This window comes from Pseudoliparis swirei, chromosome 23, assembly GCF_029220125.1.
Source record: "Pseudoliparis swirei isolate HS2019 ecotype Mariana Trench chromosome 23, NWPU_hadal_v1, whole genome shotgun sequence".
NCBI classification, from domain to species: Eukaryota; Metazoa; Chordata; class Actinopteri; order Perciformes; family Liparidae; genus Pseudoliparis; species Pseudoliparis swirei.
Genome location: NC_079410.1, coordinates 18,650,961 through 18,671,643, shown reverse-complemented (window position 1 = coordinate 18,671,643; position 20,683 = coordinate 18,650,961). Strand labels below are relative to the sequence as shown.

Below are 20,683 nucleotides of genomic sequence, written 5' to 3'. Positions count from 1 at the left end.
TAAATTACTATTAAAAAGCAAATCACCGTAAAAAAAAATGTGAAATATACGGTAAATTACTGGCAGCTGTGGTTGCCAGAACTTCACCGTAAAAATAAAATGAGAACGTATAAGACATTACGGTATCGTTTTCGAAACCGTAAAATTCACAGTTGAGAACTGCTTTTTGTTTACGGTAAATTACTATTAAAAAAACGGATATATCATAAATCCGTTTACGGTTATTTGCTTTAGAAAAAACAGCTATGTTATAAACGTGTTTACAGTAAATTCTTGTAAAAACAGCAGTTATACTGTAAAGCTAATTCAGTCTCAGTGAAAAACACAGAACAACTGTATAATATATTACGGTACTTTATTGAAAAGTTCAACTTAACGGTGAATTACCAGCAGCTATGGTTGCCAGAAATTCACCGTAAAAAGTAAAGTGACAACGTATAATACATTACGGTATGTTTTGAAAAAACAGCAGTTATACTGTAAACCTAATTACAGTCTTTCGCAGAGATAAACACAGTACAACTGTATGAGTTACGGTATTTTATTACCAAGTTCAAAGTAAATGGCCAGCAGTTGCCCAAATTCCGTTGCAAAAAATATGGTACAACGTATTACAATTGGTTGGCATAGATTTTACAGTCAACATTCACTTATTGTAAATTACAATGGAAATATCAAATAACGCCTATTGTAAATCAAGATACAGACCATCGTTGATAAACCTTAAGAAACTAACATTCTATGTGAGAAACAGGTTGCACTGATCCAATAACTTAACCGTATACTCACAAGGCATTGTTGAGATCTTGAAGAAACAGCATGTGGACATGAAGGTATATCATGAATAAACATGAAAAGATTAGCCACTTGATCATAACGAGTCATAGGGTCTCACACGGACACACAGTTCAGGAAGCGGAGCTGTTCAGGAAGTTCTGCTTGAGGACTCGCATGTTGACCATCTTCACTGTGGATTGGGAGGATCCTCTCTGCAGCCTCAAAACAGAAACAAAGGCAAAGTTAGATGGATGCAGTCCTCGAGCAGAGAAACATTCACTGCCTTCTGGTGTTAAACTGAGCTTCAATGACCTAGAACAGCCATTCCCAAAGTGTGGGCCAGTGAAGGTACTGCAGGTGGGCCGCGAGAGGTCATTTACAATAAATAAATAAAATGTTTTTAATTTTCAATTTTGAAAAGTTTGAAATTAATATTAAAATATTTATGATTTAAATTACGTGTTATTCTTTTATCTGACCTATTTTTGATCCGTGACGTGTCTTGTATCTCGTCAATAGCGGGAAATCTTAGTTTATGTTTTGATCAACGCCGCTCCCATAGCACACTACGCGCTGCGCGTAGGGCACCGAGTCCTGAGGGGGCTCCACAAAATAGGCAACTAAAAAAATCATCATAGTTATAATAATTATAATGCCGATATTACTTCAGTCAAGAAATATTAGGCGCCTTTTTGGCATGTATATCACAAAACAGGCAGAACAAGAGATGTTTAATCGCTCAGCACCCCGTTACCACTTCCCGGGTCGCATCGCCCTGCCGTGATGCACCCCGACACATCCGCGCGCATAGGTGCGCACACTTTCACTACCCCGTCGACAACGCCGCCGTGGGGCCGCATGAAGAGATTTTCAGATTTCAAATTGGGCCGCGGCATTCTTGAGTTTGGGAACCGCTGACCTAGAAGAAACCAGCACTCTGAACACTTTTATAGTTAATCAAAATGAATAAGAGTCAGGTTGAATGTTAAAAAAGGACACATTTTAGTACAAAGGCATCAACATGTGTTTAATTTCTGTCATCTTGCAGCCTACACAGATGCCTCGACTGTTTCACGTGATGATAGTCTTGATTGCCTGAGTCCAGATCCTGGAATTTTTTTTAAATACTCAGTGTACAAAAGATATTATATCTGCCTCCGCCATAGTTAGATTTTTGTTGATAAGGAGACTCAGTCCAATGCCCTCCTGCATTTACCATTAAATGAGCATAAGAGTACGGACCACTTGTGTGCAAAGACTAGGGATGGGTATCGTTTGGGTTTTTTCCGATACCGGTGCTAAACCGGTACTTTTAAAACGATACCGGTGCCTAAACGGTGCCTGAACCGATACTTTTTTTTAAAACGCACAATGAGGACATTAAAAACCTCTTCGGCCATATTCCCTGTAGAAGCCGTTATCATGGAGCACCGACACACAACGGATATCAGACTGTTAACATTCACTATATATGTTCTCCATGATATGATGTGATATGTATTGCCATGTGCAGACCTTATAGGGTTAATCCTATCACTGTTTTGATGGGCAAAGAGAACAACCAATCAGAGGTGCTGAAGATGACACGTGACAAATAATGTGTTGCTTCTGACAGCGAGAGTTACACTGAAACAAAGTGACGCCCCACGGTCTTTATTCCTCCGTCATTATATTCCCGGTAACACCGGGTATACAGCCGGGACCGCTGTACATCAACACATCTGCGAGCAGACTGTCACGCTCGTAGCTCGTGTTAGCTACGAGCTAGCGCTAGCTTAAGCATGGTTATAATGGCTAATTTATTATTTCTTGGCCTACTTTTATGAATGCAAGACTTGCAATCAACGTTCCGGTACTAATCTGAGTTCAGGCTGCTCGTCATAATCGGTCTCCCCGTGTTCAGGGGGACCGGTGACGGTCTCCCCGTCGCGTCCAGCCTGACGCTGGTGTGCTCGACACGGGTTCATGCAGTCACACACGGCGCAGCCTCCGCTGTCAGAGTTAAATATGAGAGGCTCGTAACCTGCTGACAGGGCGGAGTCACCAGAGAAGTTCACAACAATAGTTTTTTTCAATTTCAATCGGCTCAGGCACCGGAAAGAAGCACCGAAATGTGCGTTGCGTTTCGGTCCGGGTAATACCGGTTGTATTGGAACCGGTACCATATTGGCACCGGGTTTCGGTACCCAACCCTAGTAAAGACACAGTTGCACATCTATTTAGGGTTGATTTTTGGGAAAGATAGATGTCTTAGAAATGAAATGCAGTGTTTCCCCACCATTATATTAGGGGGGTGCACTGACACGTGCGCGCACACAGGTGAGCACTGAGCAGAGCACACTCACACCAGTAGACAGAGAGCATCGAAAAATATGTTGCATGAAAAGCAGACAGCTATATCTGCATTTCCACAATAAGCTATTAAGTTTTAACTAAATATTAGGTTTTTTTCCTCACAAATATAACTTTATTTTCATTGTTCTAGTGATTGCAATTTTTTACGGTCTGATGGAGCAATCTGGTTTACTTGAAAGTGATTGCTATTTTCTTTATTCTAGTATTTATAAAAGCACAGATGGAGTCACAAAATGATGTGATTTACAAAAGATGTTTGAGAACCACTACTTTAAGTGGTTGTGTCGTCGTAAGGAGACACAACCAAGGAGATAAAGAACGAGGAGATAAAGAATGAGCGGAGGACAAAAAAACAAAGCATCAACTTTGACTTTGTAAATTTAAATGAAATGGCTAAATTCACACTCAAAAACAAAAACAATGCCTTACCTGGTTAAGCCTGTATATCGTTACAAAGGTTTGATTCCTCGTGGGCTCTTTGCTGCAGATCATTCCCTCTCAATCCAGTGTTTCCTGTCTCTCTCTACTTCTGTTGTCCAATAAAACACAAATGACAAAAAAATATATTTAAAAGTACAAATAAAAAAGATAAACCTGCTTGCTTTTGGCATTTAAATGGATTAAAATCTTACCGTTTCCTGCGTGTCATGAAAACCAGCACCTCAAGTTTGAATGCAATGTCTGAAAGGTGGCAAGGGCAAATTCATTAAATGTTACAAGATAAGAGTACATTGTCTTAATTACCTGTTCAAACTGCTCTTCTACTAATTTAAATATTTACATATATGTGCAATTTACTTACCTTAAAAGGAGATTCTTCTTAGAAATGCCACAAAACAAAAGCACTGAAACAAAGGCTTGAATTTTCCTTAGGGACAGCTTTATTAAATCAAATGCATGGCTAGTCAACAAGCTCTGCAAAGTCCCTCCTAGTAGCTTACCTACCTTGCTTATCTGAAAAGTTTGTTCTGGCAAGATATAACAAGTTTGTTTTTCTTGGTTTCAACTTTTGTGCCCTTCTCTGGATTGATCAGGAAGAAACACCTTTGTGAACACAATAATTCATAATCAAACACTATATACAGTGATTAGCTCTGAATGAGGAAATAAATAAATAAAAATATATATATTACTTTACCTCTGAAGGAACTCAAGTTCACTGAAAGTTGCTTCTTGTTTTTCTTGGTTTCAACTTTTGTGCCCTTCTCTGGATTGATCAGGAAGAAACACCTTTGTGAACACAATAATTCATAATCAAACACTATATACAGTGATTAGCTCTAAATGAGGAAATAAATTAAAAAATATATATATATTACTTTACCTCTGAAGGAACTCAAGTGTGGAGCCCAGAACCACAGGATAGTGGATATTGAAGCAGTAATAGCTTCCAAACATCAAACAGATGGCAGAAACAAAGTTTGGGATTTGGTCATTCACAACCTTGCCATCTACACTTAGCATGAACTGCCTTGAGGCATAGCAGGAGGTTCCTACAAAGATACAGGTAGAAAATATTTAACAGTAAACCAGCCATTACCATTCCAAAATCGATCATAAAAAGTGGTTCTTCCTCATCCAGTGGTATTTTCTCCTCCATACAAGTGTAACAGATCCTCCAAGTTTGGGACTGTTCTGCTCCAAAATTGATGAGGTGGATCTTGACTAGCCAACAATACCATTCTGGGCTGGTAAAAGGCTTTGAAAAATAAATAACAATAACCGAATGAACAAATGTGTATTCTTCTAAACTTTTTTCAGCTCAAGATTGCTGGTCCATTTCATTTATTTTGGAGCAGAAGAGTCAGTGTAAAGCTTCAGGAAAGAAGCTGACAGGTCTAACTTAAAGGATCTATTACACTCTTATGTAGAAGACGATACCACTGGATGGGGAAGAAACACAATCGCACTTCATAACAAGACTATGTATGTCATGCAATATTTCCTTATATTAGAGGTTTCTTCAGTAAAACTGAATCTCAACTTACCACATACAATGATGCATGGTGTGACAGGCAAGCTTTCCACTACTACTTCGTCTGCCAGACATGATTCTTCGACATAGTGGAAGAGGTTCTCCTCCTTTTCATCAAAATAGGAGAAGAAGGTGCACCATGTCTTTCACGTCTTCTGAGCAGCCCTCCAACTGTCCTCTAAGAATTTTCAGCTTTGTGACAGCCTGCAAAACACGTTTGTACAAAGGTCTGTTTTCAACCAGCTTCAAAGCACTTAAACAAACAACGTGGTTCATTTCTATGAAGTTTGCAATGAAGCACATAACCCCTCTGTGTTTTAACCGACCAGCTGCCACAGAAATTACAATTAAACATTTTCTTAGCCAACCTTTGGTAAACTAACGTTAGCTAGCTAATGTTCAATGCAGAAACCCATAACCTACATTACATCAACGTTTTTGCAAAGGCGATGCAAAATTGTAGAAAACAAAGCCTCAAATTAAAATATAGCTGAGATAATGATGTAGGCATGTTTCTTACTTCAAGAAGAAATGTAGCTTGGAGTCAGGCCGTTGTTCCAACTATGCAGAGCGCGTAGAAATGGCGCTAAAATGACTTGAAAAGTTCAATCTCCAAACGTCATGTAGGCTACGTCGTGTTTTCTTCTTTTTTTAACAGTCACTTATCTCTCTCTTTTTCTCTCTCCTCCCCTCTTTCTCTCTGTCTGTCTCTCCCTCTTTCTATGTGTTTCTCTCTATCTCTCCACCTGTCTCCCCTTTCCCCCGTTCTCTCCTGAGATCTGCACCTGCAAGCATGGGTGGGGGATGGGGTGAGATGCATTTAGGCTCTGCAAAAAAGTTCGTCAAAACAAGGAGAACTTAAGCAAGGGGTACAAGGTTAGTCTCCACTGCTTTGAATGGGCAGACTAAATGGCAACTATAACTTATTATTTTGTTTTGTTTGTTGGTTAATCTTAGTTCATGTTGAATGTTGAAACAGTGATGAAACGTCTTTCAAAAATCAAAGTGTTGCACTGTAACACGTTTCTCTAGTTTTCACAGTTATATTACTGTGTATACAAGTACGTAACATCAGCAAAAAAGTTAAAAAATATTTCAACTGCTTCAGATTCATCAGAAAGTATCTGCCATTCAGTACAGCCCAGCTTTACATGCATGCCATGATATTCTCACACCTATCATACTGCATCACCTGGTCACAAGCCTCACAAACAACTATACAACCCATCAAAATTATGGACAAAAAACAATGAGGTGGCACCATTGTCAGATCTTGCAAAAACATTATGTTCAACTTTGAAAGCTTTTTAAGCGATACAAGATTAAAGCTTATTTTTGAAAGGCCAACATGGTCATGCTCCTTCCCTTCTTAAATAATTTGTTACAAGACACCAGCACACCAGCAGAGTGAACACACGGGCCTCAGGAAACGGGAACTGTCGTATTTCTATGTGCAAGACCTCATTTGGACAACAGTCTTCTCTGTTCAAGGAGAAAAACTATGGAACTGTCTACAGAATTGAAAATGCAGTTTTTATAGCAATATCTGCCATAGAGCCCATATGGCCGCCACAGTTTTCAACACAGTGCATCACAGTTACAATTCTAATGCAATGGTGATGTCCATATCAAATAAAGTCAAGTCAATCACAATACAGTCATTTCTTTCACCAGTATAAACATGAATCAGATTGAATTATCTTGCATTATTTCCAATAGAATTGTTAGTTTTTCCTATGACGCAGACACAGACCATATGTTCATATATCAATGGACACTTGCTTCTCTCAGAGTTGAACTTCCGAAAAGAGAAACACTTCAGGATGTATTTCCTCTTTTTAACTATGCATATCATCGCTTTTTTCCCTCCTATAAAATAGCATTGTGTGTTAAGTGTATCTCCGCAAAGTTTTACTTTGATTAAGTGAAGTTAAATATTTTAGTAATTCGTTTAGTGCACATTTCGTGAACCGTAGGTTTTGGTCCGCTGAGAGCCAAAATGCCCTAACTTTCTTCCTGGACTTTGGAAGCCTGTGGTTCCACAACAGAGGGGCTCTGCTCAAGCAGATGCACCAATACATACGAAGCAAGTATTGTTTAATCCATAAGTAAGTCACATTTCAGTTTTTTCACAGTGGAATGTGGTTGATATCTTGCTGAGGCTTTGTCTGACAGTGGTTTTGGCCAAATTGGCGGATTCCGTGGGTTGTGATCTTTCCAAGATAGTGCACCAATCATGTGTAGCATCAAGCTAGGGTTATAAAAAATAATATTTACATAACTTGGGGAACTCTCAAGTCATTTTCGAGTCCTCTCGAGTCTTATTTATGGTTTATGTTAATATTTATGTTTGAATTGTATTATAAACATGTAAAATGGACGTATATGCTCTTGTAAGGCGAGGCTGTGCAGTTAGTATCTGTAGTGCATCTGTAGCTCTGGTATCGGTTCATGGGAGTACGAGGACTTGGGAGAGTGAGCAAGACGAATTCTGGGGCCCAGAAGCAGTCGTCTTCTCAAGGAAAGTTACTGTTAGCTGTATACATGACTTTCAGAGAGAAGTAGGGAGACACTTTTCTGCACTAGTAAGCGAGCGTTAGTGTTACTAATATTATCTTATCTGACGCTGTCGCCATGTATGTGTGTGTTGGTGCGCTAGCTCCCTTTAGATACGTTTTGTCAATCTTTTCTTTCTTGCTAGCTAACGCGTGTCTAACGTTACAAACGTGTGGCTAACGTTACTAACGTGTATCTAGCTTTACTAACGTGTGACTAACGTTGTCATTGTAAAAAGAGGAGACATTGGTATGTTCAGAAATGCCTTGAAAGCAGTTATTTTTACAAAACAATGTTTCCAAAATAAAAATACTCAGTAGAAAAGGCATCTCAGCCAAGACAGCCCAACAATGTCCAGTGCCTTCAGCATCTCAGGGTGGATCTCATCCACCCCAGGCGCCTGCCACCTCTGCCAGGGATATGGCCTCCTTGAGGCCAACCGAAAGTCCTTCTTCATGCCCTCCTCGAACTCCTTCCATCCCTTTGTTTTAGCATCTGCGACCACCACAGCTGTAGCCCTTCCGGCCTGCTGGTACTTTACAGAGCTGTGTTTCAGGAGGCCCTGGGCCAACCAGGCCCGAAAAGCCTCCTTCTTCAGCTTGACGGCTTCCTACACCCCCGGTGTCCACCACCAGGTTCTCAGGTTGCCGCCAAAACAGGCACCTATGACCTTCTGGCCAAAGCTCCTAGCGGCTGGGTTCACAAAAGAGGCTTTGAACATGGTCTACTCGGATTCAATGTCCCCATCCTCCCTCGGGAAGTGTGAGAAGTTCTTCCAAAGGTGGGAGTTGAAGACCTGCCAGACAGGATCGTCCGCCAGACATTCCTATTCACCCTCACTAACAGGTCACCCAGTGTCCAAGACATATGGCCACAGATCAGATGATACAATTACAAAGTCGATCATTGATCTCTGGCTAAGGTGTTCTGGTACCAGGTACACTTATGATCCACCTTATATTCGAAAATGGTGTTCGTTATGGACATGCCGTGGCGAGCACAGAAGTTCAATAGCGAGACACCACTCTGGTTAAGATCGGTCAAGCCTTCCTAGATATATTATGGTGTATTTCTATAATCTGTACAATGTTTAGTGCAATTAAAAGTTATAAACTGTATTTTGTACAATCAATAAATGTGAAAATTACAGAGCTGGCTGTTACAGTCATGATACGTTACATTTCGGTTGTCAGCACATTAATACGTACATTTAACAGTGACAGATTGTATTTTCTAAAAGTTCTGGATGTAAAAATGACAGTTTTGATTGTTTTTCATATTACGGTGTATTACCGTTATCAGTACAATGTTTCGTGCAATTAACAGTGACAAACTGTATCTTTTACAAATAATAAATGCAAACAAAACAGGTCTGGCTGTTAAATTCCTAATACGTTATATTTCCATTTGCAGCACAAAAGTCCGTACATTTAACAGTAACAAAATGTATTTTTAAAGAGTAATACATGCAAAAACTACGGTATTAATTGTTGTTCATATTACGGTATATTTCCGTGATCAGTACAATATTTCGTGCAATTAAAAGTTATAAACTGTATTTTGTACAAACAATAAATGTGAAAATTACAAGGCTGGCTGTTACTTTCATAAAACGTTATAGCTCAGTTGTCAGCACAGTAGTCCGTACATTTAACAGTGACAGATTGTATTTTTTAAAAGTTATTAATGTAAAAATGACAGTATTGATTGCTTTTCATATTACGGTGTATTACCGTTATCAGTACAATGTTTCGTGCAATTAACAGTGACAAACTGTATCTTTTACAAATAATAAATGCAAACAATACAGGTCTGGCTGTTAAATTCCTAATACGTTATATTTCCATTTGCAGCACAAAAGTCCATACATTTAACAGTAACAGAATGTATTTTTAAAGAGTAAGATATGCAAAAACTACGGTATTAATTGTTGTTCATATTACGGTATATTTCCGTGATCAGTACAATGTTTAGTGCAATTAAAAGTTATAAACTGTATTTTGTACAAACAATAAATGTGAAAATTACAAGGCTGGCTGTTACTTTCATAAAACGTTATAGCTCAGTTGTCAGCACAGTAGTCCATACATTTAACAGTGACAGATTGTATTTTTTAAAAGTTATTAATGTAAAAATTACGGTATTGATTATTGTTCATAATACGGTGTATTTCCGTTATCAGTACAATGTTTAGTACAATTAACGGTGACAAAATGTATTTTTTACAAGAAATACATGCATAAATTACTGTTTGGGCTGATATATACATATACGGTGTTGCAATGTGATAGAAACGGAATATAACCTATTTTGAATTAACGGTCTCTTACTGTTGTGATTTAACAGTTTTTCACTATAAAATCTACGTTCTTTTTTTACAGTGCAGACCTTCAGTCGTCTAAGATGGTAATATTTGTTTGTGGAGCAGCATATATACTCCAAACCCTACAGGTCAACACATGGAGGAAGGCAGCTGTTGGTTTCAAAGCCCAAGTGAAGAGGAAGGAGATGAGTGACTCTCAAATGCTCAGCTCATTTTATCTGCTGCTGAGGAACCAGATGTCTTCTTGTACATCTTTAAAATATATGCATGAAGATGAAAGAAAAGAAGAAAAAATGCTCAAACCGTGTGGTGAGAGACGGGACTGCCTGCTGCCAGTGACAGAACATGTGATAACATATTTTCGGGATGCAGCCTGCAGAGCTCTCTGTGTGACAGCAACACTTCTACGAGAGCCACCGGGAACCCGCCGCCCCGCGCGACACACTTTAATCACTTTTACTGCAAACCGCGGTGATTTCCTTCTTCTTCTGGAGGAAAGTGATATTTAGAAACAAACCCTGAAATGTGGAAAAGTTTCTTTTATTTATTTATTTATTCGAAAAACATGTGTGTGGTTTGCCAATAAAGCGGTGGAAAAAGCTTCAGTGGACTGGGACATGTTAGTTAACACTTAACTGGCCTCGAGGAGGGTGTTTTAAAGCTTTCACCATTAGAAAAAACAAAAAACATCACATTCTTGTGAATTTTTTGGGGTTATGATAAAGTGACCGCAGCTGGTGAAGCAGATGCAGAAGAAGCAGCTTCATTCATGAGTGAAAGCTGCTGCCTTGTAGTTTTCTCCTCTGCTCCTTTTGCTGCTTCTTCTGACTCGTCGTTATATTCTGGACGGTCCTGAGAGAGTTGAACTGGGTCAATGTCGGTGACCTCTGACCCGAGGCCTTTTGGCCCCGTGACTAAACATGCAGGACGACCACGCGGTTCCTCCTGAGACCACAAGCAGCTCTTCAGATCTTCACCCCTCGGTCACACGGCGCTGTTAGCTGGTTCAACCAAAACACAGCAAACAAAAACACGAGGGAGAAAGATGAAGTTACTTTCCTGAGACGGGAGGCACGCCGCCACCCGACTGCATGACACAACCGCCAACATGCTTTATGCTACGATAGCGATAGCAGCGGGCTCGAATCCAACAGGCAGCCGCGGTGACGTGTGTGTTGCGTAACATTTATGTTTCAGTTCACGTCGAAGCAACGTAAATATTTTAACATTTAATTAATCTTATGCTTAAATTCCACATTTGTATGGATCCAAACGGATTAGAAGACTTTACATTGTGTTTGCCTTTCGTGTGGAGCTGTTGTTCACATTTAGTCCACAACAATTAGTGACTTCACAGATTAAGATTTTACATGAAAAACATGATCAGTTCATGAGTTTTAAAGTGTCAGTTTGAGGCTCTGATGTCTTTGAGTTCGACCAAAGGGAACGAAACTTCTCAGATTGCCTAATAATTAAACATTTGTACTGATTTCCAAACCCATTCATTATCTGATTGGTTGGACTGAACTAAACAATGTTTTATTAGGCAGAGAGAAATGCCGAAACACTACTTGAAATCTTTTATCTATTTGATGACATCTTTTCTTAAAGGAGCAGCGCATTGGACGTCGTTGCAGATTGTCAGATCAACTCTTGGCTAACTTTGCACGAATAAAAACATAACGAGGAATATTCAACTAGTATATCCCCTAAATGCTACACCTTTTAATATCCTGCCCGGCTGTTCTCAAACGCGTCAACATTAATCTCTTAAAACAAGTGAGAAAATTGTTCAGCACATTATTATATATACTGCTCTTTGACCATTTAAACTCTAGACAAAGATTTAAGCTTAATTATAGCTATTTAAATTATTTATATGAATGTTATTTTGATAACTTGTACAAGCATTTTGTTTTCATTTGATTTGTTCCTATTTTATGTACTGAAATAATACGGCCACAATTAGCTTTAAGAGCTGAAAGAGGCATTAAAAAACATTGTGGTACTTAGATAGATAATTAATCATTCACAATAAATGTATAAATTCTAAACAAAATAAATGGAAAATGTGTTTTTATAAGAGACAGGAAGCGGTTTCACATTTCCTCCCATCCTGCCAATAATAAGCCTTTTTATTAAAGTGTTGTTTTTTCTCTCTCTTGCCATTTAATTTAGAACATATCGGACCAAAAATAAACTTCACGCCAAATATTCTCACGCACCCACGTGGCAAAGAAATATTCCATAAACAGGATTAGGATAAACCCCAATAAAGGGGGATTTTATTTCATTTTTTTTCAAAGCAGTGAACAAAACACACAAACGCTCCGCGGCGGCGGCGTCGAGCTGAGGAGCTGGACGGCGTGAGCCGGCTAGTGGGTCGAGAGCTGGAGCACTTCAACTGTGCGTGAAGCTCTTAATGCTGTGAAGGTGATAATAGTGGATACACATCCTGAGATTACACCGGAGCTGAGCCGAGGACCTCCCCGTGGCCCCGATGGCGGCCCAGAGCCACGAGGGGCCCCGAACACAAAGCCACGCAAACGACGGAGCGGTGGAGCGGCGGGGGCCGGGCGGCGTGGTGATGGGGCTCTAGTACCGGCGGGCCGCGGCGGGCCTCTGGGGCGGGTTCTGGGCTCGATTTCGGGCGGCGAAGAACCTCTGGTAGGCCTGATGGGAGCCGTGGCGGTAAGCGAAGAAACGGCACGGAGAGTAGTCCTCACAGGTCTCAGCACGACGCTCCATCAGAGACTTCATGGGCCTGGACGGGAGGGAGGGAGGGATGGAGGGAGGGATGGAGGGAGAGGTGGAGGGAGAGATGGAGGGAGAGGAGGGGGGAGAGATGGAGGGAGAGGTGGAGGGAGAGGTGGAGGGAGAGGTGGAGGGAGAGATGGAGGGAGAGGTGGAGGGAGAGATGGAGGGAGAGGTGGAGGGAGAGATGGAGGGAGAGGTGGAGGCAGAGATGGAGGGAGAGATGGAGGGAGAGATGGAGGGAGAGATGGAGGGAGAGATGGAGGGAGAGGTGGAGGGAGAGATGGGGGGAGAGGTGGAGGGAGAGGTGGAGGGAGAGATGGAGGGAGAGATGGAGGGAGAGGTGGAGGGAGAGATGGAGGGAGAGATGGAGGTTACATCATGAAGAAAGAAAGAGAGACATCATGGAGGGAGAGAGAGAGTCAGAGGGGAAGAATGGCTCGTATTAATGACTTTTAATGGTTTTTATTACTTTTAATAGTTTGTATTATTTTAAATGTGCGGTAGCTTCACATTGTGTGTATTTTGTGTTCCTCTCATAAACTGTTGTCGTGTGTCTCATCCTGTTCTGTTTGTTATTGTTTTATGTTTATTATGGTCTGTCGATGAACTACAGATGAAAATGTCAGAGCATCAGATGGTGACGTGTATGTTGTAACTGTACATCCCTTTAAATAAAGATAATACAAAATAACAATAAAAGGAGGAGGACTGTAATCAGAAACAGCTTGGCTGCGTTTCTTTCTACATTCCTGCGTTTACTTTTCATCTCTCTGCATTTGTGTCGTGTCGACCTTTTTTTATTTTTATAGTGCAATTAGGGTTTTTCTCTATAGTGTGTGCCTGCCTCCGTGGTTTTGGACATATGTCCGGCGTCATGTGTAATGTGCTGCGTGCGCATGTCTGTGGGCGTGGCCTCCACCTCATGAAGCGGTAGTAGTAGTTGTGGCCGGCCCCGCGGCCCGGGCTGTACGCGCTGCCCCTCTGCCGCGTGATGAACGAGTTGGCTCGGCTCGGAGGCACAAACACATCTGGCAGGAGAAACAACATCAGTCGACAAAAAGGCCGGATGCTTTGGCACCGTGCCACACAAAGGGGTCCGGGGTATGTTAGGAGGGTTAACCACACAAAACAAGGCCAGCACATGGTTAGAGGCGCATGCGCGTTGCATGTTTACCGTCAACATTTAATCACCTTCGATGGATTCTGTGCTTTCATCAGAGTCTATGGGAAAAACATGGAGTCGTATTAATACATGATGATGAATGGGATATATTATATATATATATGTAATTTATATATAAATATATTTATATATAGATATATTACATATTTATATAATTATATAAATATATATATAATATATATACATATATATAAATATATACATATATATAAATATATATAAGTATATATTTATATATATATATATAAATGTATATATACATATATATAATTTTGTGATATATATATATATTTATATGTATATATGTTATGAATACGTAGTGCTGAATGGCTGAGGATGTCGAGCTGTACCGTAGCCGACGCAGAAGGACACCGCGGCACAGAGTGCCAGACACTGAAGAAGGCTCCTCATCCTGGGGTTTGTTGGGCTGCTCCGTCGCACTAGACAAAGAGGAGGAAGAGGTTCAGTGACACCGCAGTATGAGTTGGACAGGAGGAGAAGGAGAAGGAGAGAGAGAAAGTAGCTTCGATTTCCAAACCACAACGTTTCTAAATCTCGGCCTGTGGTTTTGTGCATACGCCCAGAAAACATACATATATATACATACTGGCTCGTTGCTGCAGTGGGTAAACCAACGTTTTATATATAAATATATAAATATATATATATATATATATAAAACACCAGAGGTCTTTTTGATGCATTCACAGGACTCACCAGAGAATAGCTGACTACACATAGAGAGGCAGGTATACTGGGGGGGCTCTGCACGCACGCACACACACACACACACACACACACACACACACACACACACACACACACACACACACACACACACACACACACACAGTGTCTATTCGCATGCCTGCAGTGCAGAGAAGCTTTCATCCCCATCTTCTGTTTGTGGGATTTGGACGGGTTTCTGTTTCAGCCCTCCTTTTCCTGCATCAATAGCAGCTTTCATTAAACATAGACACACACGCAAAACTCCCTGACACACACACACACACACACACACACACACACACACACAAGCATGCAGCCTTCAGAACACCAGCCCCTCAGGTTTATCTTGGCTTACAGTCGTATACCCTGACTCACCGTGGGCACAGAAACAGAAGAGAGCCTCGGGCCCAGAGTTCACAGAGACTGGCAGAGGCATCTAGACGTGTGTGTGTGTGTGTGTGTGTGTGTGTGTGTGTGTGTGTGTGTGTGTCAGGTGCTGACGGTGTCAAAACAGTGAGTTTTATGTCTGAGCTGGTGGGTTCATTTTCCCCACAGAAAGTGCCCACTTCACTGGAAAAAGCCACAGGCATGTCGCCGGGCAACCCGACGCTGCACATGAAGAACTCGTTACAGACTGTAGGCCTATTGTACTCCGAGGATTACAGATTTAACTGTAAACTTTAAAAAAATGCATTGGCTGATACATCAAATGAGCAGTTTTGCCAAAGTTTGGCTTTTCAAAATAAAAGCGTTAAACTTTTCCCCGAGCCGTTCAGATAGTTTTATTGTACTTACCAGGAGAAGATAAGTATGAAGTCTTGGAAATATCTCTGTCCTTGTATTTTGCTCCCGAGAAATATTCCCCCAATTCCTGACGGCATGTCTTTTATACTCACCTCTCTCTTCCCCCCACCCCTTCATGTCCACCCACCACCTCCCCCTTAGCCCTCGTCCCCACCCCCCTCTCCCCTCCCTTCTCACACTATCAGCCCTCTTTTCCACCGTTTGATCGCTCTCAAGCAGGGTGTGTGTGTGTGTGTGTGGGGGGGGGGGGGGGTCTAACCTGCTTCATAACAGGTACGTGATAATATTTCTGCTCTGCTGTTTGCCAGCATGGCAGAATTATATGAAAAGTCTTGTTGGGCCCCACACGTCCCTGAGCCACACATGTTGGTTCTGGTATTCGATGGTGATTGTTTAATGGCCGACTTTGAGGGTTGAAGCATCGCCTCAAGATTCATGAACTCACTGAGAAGCTGTGATCTCGTGCGGGCCGTGAACTCCGTGCTTTGCGAGGTTCACACGCCGGTCTTCTAGCAACACAACACCACCCATTAACCCGTTACACCGACACTACACCTACGCTGGCGTGTAGCGGATCTGTGATCGGTGAGCGCAGACCCCTCAAACCGAGAGCAAACAACCCCAGAATAGGAGGACGTGCTGTGCCAGGAACCAGCCGGATCCAGACAGACGGATAAACATTAAGATATGAAAGATGGAGATAGAGCCCGGAGACACATAAGAGAGAGAGTCGGACACAACATGGAGGTGTGTTGTGCAGACGCACGCAGCGATGTGGTGAATGGAGGCGTGACCCTTTAAGGGGGGGGGTTGAATCGTTCCTAAACTCAGAGACTCAGAGGCAAAGTGCAGAGTGTGGTGGCATGGAACAAACAGAGACTTTCTCTTCTTCTTCCAGCTCTCCGTCTTGTTTCTGAAGCCCTCTCTAAAGCCGTATTCTCCTTCTGTGCATCCCCATCTTTTTTCATACCGTCACGTCACTCTGGTACTTTTCCCTTTCCTCACTCCCTCTCATGCAGTCAGCATCCTGCTCACACCGGCCTCCCCTCCCCGTCCGTGTGCCGCTAACACAACATGAGAATTGTTATTCGTGCTCTTTACACGGCCGTGATCTCGTCCTTTCTTTCGTCTTTCTTGTAGGACAAAGAAGTGTGCCAGAGACCGAGATAAATGATAAATGAAAAACAGAGTGAAGTGGAGGAAACCGTCTGGGATAGGCCCGGCGGAGCGTGACGGTTGTGACTAACAGGGAGCATCTGAAGAGAGATCCCAGGAGGCGATACGAGGCCAGTTCAACTGAGACTGACTCGAGTCCGACTCCATGAGGCTGGTATTGATGATAGTCTGTGGGAGGAATGGAAGGAAAGAAAGAGCATTTGGGGAGAGAATCGATGCATAACTGTGGCGGGGAGAGACAAAAGTGAAAAGTGCTTGAATTTTGTAATGAGGGCATGACCACAAATGTGCAAACTATCCACACAGCGTCTGCAAAAACACACACAAACCAAAGTTCAGCCCTGAACTGGCGTGGACTTCTGAATTTTTCGTCTTTATGTTTTCTTTATCGTCCGAGCGGTGATTCAATTCAATTGGAAAACAGTGAACGCGTTGAGGAGCGAGTGACTCAGAAAACATGATGTGAGGTGAGCTCTGTCTGTGGGATGAAGGACAGACATTACTCAGGACTGCCTTCCTCCTCCTCCTCCTCCTCCTCCTCTCTGATGGCCCTGTTGTCCTGCGGCTGTGAATTTTGCCGTATGAATGTCAACATGTCACATGTCCAGATGTATGGGTGTTGCATGAAGCTGGCATCCTGCAGCACACATGGATCTTTATCGCTTTGTATTTGTTGTTGTTTTTTTATAAAAATGTTATACAGATACATTGTTTTATTAGCATTCCTCTTTTTTTTATACCTTTAACTCTTTTTTCTTTCTGGCGTATCCCAGGCCTCATCAGCTGTTAACAAAACTCCGGCCGGTGGAGGCGTGTGGTGAATACGGACCATGTATCCCATCCAAACCTCCATGTGCACATGTATGTGCTGCAGAAATAAAAAAGTCAAACATTATCATTTGGCATCGAGGAAAAGCCGAAGTATCGGGTGCACTGAACTGGATTAAAACACAGATTAGCACTTCAGTGGCACTTAAATGGCTCTTATTATGGTACTTTTGTAGTTCGACTATGTTGAGGAAATGTTACTTCCTGTATTCTTGTTGTTCTTAGTTTGTACTCTAGGCTGAAATGCACTTATTGTAAGTCGCTTTGGATAAAAGCGTCTGCTAAATGACATGTAATGTAATGTAATGTAACTGTGGCTTCAGGGATAAATAAAAAGGCATAAGAATGGATATGCTTGCTCACCAAAACTGACCCCCTTAAAGTGAGAGTTGCTATAGGATCGAACAGTGTTGCATGATGGTTCGTTTTGGAAAAAACTTAATTAATGAAAAGGAATAGTTTGACATTTTGTGAGATTTACGTTTCGGGCCTTTCTCGCCAAAAGAGAAGGTCAATATCACCCTCATGTCTGCACGCTGAATACTGAGCTGCAGCCAGCTGCTGGTTAGGGACTGTACAGAAACTGTAGAGGGCCTGAACCTTTTAAAAATGTATTCATGAATTATTAATACATAAATAATGAACACCATGTTCGAACGTAAGGTGGCTCGTAAGTGTAGCTGGTACCAGAACACCTGAGGCCGGAGATCAAGGATCGACTTTGTAAGCGTATCGTCTGATCTGCGGCCGTATGTCTCGGACACTCGGGTGAAGAGAGGAGCAGAGCTGTCAACTGATCACCACCTGGTGGTGAGTTGGACCAGATGGTGGGGGAGTCGGCTAGAGAGACCTGGAAAGCCCAAACGTGTAGTGAAGGTGAACTGGGAACGTCTGGAGGAGGACCCTGTCCGGGAGGTCTTCAACTCCCACCTCCGGATGAACTTCTCACACATCCCGAGGGAGGTTGGGGACATGCAATCCGAGTGGACCACGTTCAAAGCCTCTATTGTGGCCGCGGCCGATAGGAGCTGTGGTCGGAAGGTCATCGGTGCCTGAGAATGGCAACCCGATAAACCCGGTGGTGGAGACCCTAAGGTTGTCAAACAGCTCCTTGGTGGCAAGGCGCTGGGGGTGGATGAGATCCGCCCTGAGATGCTGAAGGCGCTGGACATTGTTGGGCTGTCTTGGCTGACACGCCTCTTCAATGTCGCGTGGGGGTCAGGAACAATGGCCTTGGACTGGCAGACCGGGGTGGTGGATCACATTTTCAAAAAGGAGGACCGGAGAGTGTGCTCGAACTGTCGTGGTATCACACTACACTACTCAGTACTCAGCCTCCCAGGGAAAGTGTATGCCAGGGTGCTGGAAAGGAGGAACTGACCGTTGGTCGAACTTCAGATTCAAGACCAGCAGTGTGGATTCAGTGCCCTTCATCACCGGTCCTGTTTGTGATTTTCATGGACAGGATGTCTATAGGCGTAGCCTGGGGGGGGGGGGGGGGGTGGAGCAGGTCAGGTTTGGGGCTCTCGGGATCGCCTCTCTGTTTGCAGATGATGTGGTCCTGTTAGCATCCTCGGACCGTGGCCTCCGGCACTCACTGGGGCGTTTTGCAGCCGAGTTTGAAGCAGCAGGCATGAGAGTCAGCACCTCTAAATCTAAGGCCATGGTGCTCTGCCGGAAACCGATGGATTGCTCCCTCCAGGTGGGGACAGAGTGCCTACTCCAAGCGAAGGAGTTCTAGTATCTCGGGGTCTTGCTCACGAGTGAGGGTAAGATGGAGCGGGAGATCGACAGGCCTGCAGCAGTAAAACAGGCGCTGTACCGGCCCGTCTTGGTGAAGAGGAGCTGAGCCGAAAGGCAAAGCTCTCAATTTACTGGTCGGTCGACGTTCCAACCCTCACCTGTGGTCACGAACTCTGGGTCATGACCGAAAGAACGAGATCGCGAATAAAAGCTGCCGAAAAGAGTTTCCTCCGTAGAGTGGCCGGGCTCAGCCTTAGAGAGAGGGTACGGAGCTCGGACATCAGGAGGGAGCTTGGAGTCGAGCCGCTACTCCTTTGCGTCGAAAGGAGTCAGCTGAGGTGGTTCTGGCATCTGATTCGGACGCCTCCTGGACGTCTCCCGTTAGAGGTTTCCCAGGCCCCTCCAACTGGGAGGAGACCCCAGGACACGCTGGAGGGATTATATCTGCAGCTGGCCTGGGAACGCCTCGGGATCCTTCAGAATGAGCTGGAAAGTGTTGCGGGTGAGAAGGAAGTCTGGGTCAGCCTGCTGGGTCTGCTGCCTCCGCAGGTTAAGCAGATGAAAATGGATAAATGGACAATAAATGAATAAAATAATCTCCCTGCTCATAGGTATTTTTTCTAACCTGCAAACAGATGCAGTCTAGCTCTCTTGCCCGGTTTGCAGTCTTCATGCTAAACTAAGCTAAGCAGTATATGGATATATTAACCGCATTGAACTCTGCAACAAAATAAATCAGCACATTTCCCATATTTTTAACTATTTTTAACTATTGCTTTAAATTTATGAATCCACTTTGGCCATTTGACCATGGAGTTTCCTACGTTCCCTAAACTCAACCACGCAGTGCTAACCGAGCTCATGGTAACGAACCACTGATGAGTTCATTACTGTAGCTGCTGTTACACGACTGAGTGGAAATCTATTTGGATTTATTTGAACTGCTAATTCCTCCGGCTGAAACAACGTTTAGAGGTGGATTCCAGACCTCGAGCCACTAATGACTCATCATGTTTGTACGCTCTTATCCTCCAGAGTCCCGTTCTCTCCAAACTAATTTCTTGCGTGCTGTCTGGTGCTGGGGGTAAGTGAGCGGGCTGCTGAACGCCGCCTGCCGTCTCACATCTTTCCCGCCACCTCCTGTAATCTCCCATCGCTGTAGCCAACCTGTTATTACGGAGGGATCACAAAAGTACATTTAATTCCAATTCGGAAATCCAGCAGTTTGCCTCAGAACGAGGGAAACGCCACGGGTTGAGTCCTGCATAATTTGGGCTTTAATCCTCAGCGAGGGAGAGGTTCTCGCAAGAAGGCTCTACGATCAACTGGAGCCCACGCAGATTTTTTGGGTGAAGATAATCTTTCCAGATGAATGCCACTTGATTACTGGAGCTTGAACGCAATCAGCACAACGAACATCGAAGAAAATAATAAACAAAGCCCGTGTTTCAGGCACCGAACCAAAAGACCATTGACA

The 20,683-nt window shown here is 42.9% G+C and overlaps 1 protein-coding gene and 2 long non-coding RNA genes across 3 annotated transcripts; all 3 read right to left on the bottom strand.

Annotated features, from left to right (window-relative positions):
• Positions 1-525: 525 nt before the first annotated feature.
• LOC130189011 (uncharacterized) lies at positions 526-3,628 on the bottom strand. Its single transcript, XR_008830692.1, has 2 exons — positions 3,562-3,628; positions 526-996 (listed from the first exon to the last, which is right to left on the bottom strand). It is a non-coding gene; the product is annotated as an uncharacterized LOC130189011 (long non-coding RNA).
• A 362-nt stretch (positions 3,629-3,990) lies between these two features.
• On the bottom strand, positions 3,991-5,536 carry LOC130189283 (uncharacterized). The gene is made up of 4 exons (XR_008830739.1): positions 5,121-5,536; positions 4,457-4,625; positions 4,271-4,362; positions 3,991-4,176 (listed from the first exon to the last, which is right to left on the bottom strand). It is a non-coding gene; the product is annotated as an uncharacterized LOC130189283 (long non-coding RNA).
• A 6,707-nt stretch (positions 5,537-12,243) lies between these two features.
• mgp (matrix Gla protein) lies at positions 12,244-15,503 on the bottom strand. The gene is made up of 5 exons (XM_056407514.1): positions 15,451-15,503; positions 14,277-14,366; positions 13,935-13,964; positions 13,663-13,771; positions 12,244-12,750 (listed from the first exon to the last, which is right to left on the bottom strand). The coding sequence occupies exons 2-5, from the start codon at positions 14,335-14,337 to the stop codon at positions 12,582-12,584; spliced, it is 369 nt and encodes a 122-aa protein (XP_056263489.1). The 5' UTR covers positions 14,338-14,366; positions 15,451-15,503; the 3' UTR covers positions 12,244-12,581.
• Positions 15,504-20,683: the final 5,180 nt, after the last annotated feature.

What these genes read in the sequence shown, in the direction of transcription:
- mgp (XM_056407514.1), bottom strand. Translation starts at nt 14,337, where the DNA reads ATGAGGAGCCTTCTTCAGTGTCTGGCACTCTGTGCCGCGGTGTCCTTC. An exon ending in AAGCACAGAATCCATCGAAG is followed by an intron (nt 13,772 to 13,934) that starts GTGATTAAATGT and finishes TTCTCCTGCCAG; the next exon opens with ATGTGTTTGTGCCTCCGAGC. An exon ending in TACTACTACCGCTTCATGAG is followed by an intron (nt 12,751 to 13,662) that starts GTGGAGGCCACG and finishes CCTCCCGTCCAG; the next exon opens with GCCCATGAAGTCTCTGATGG.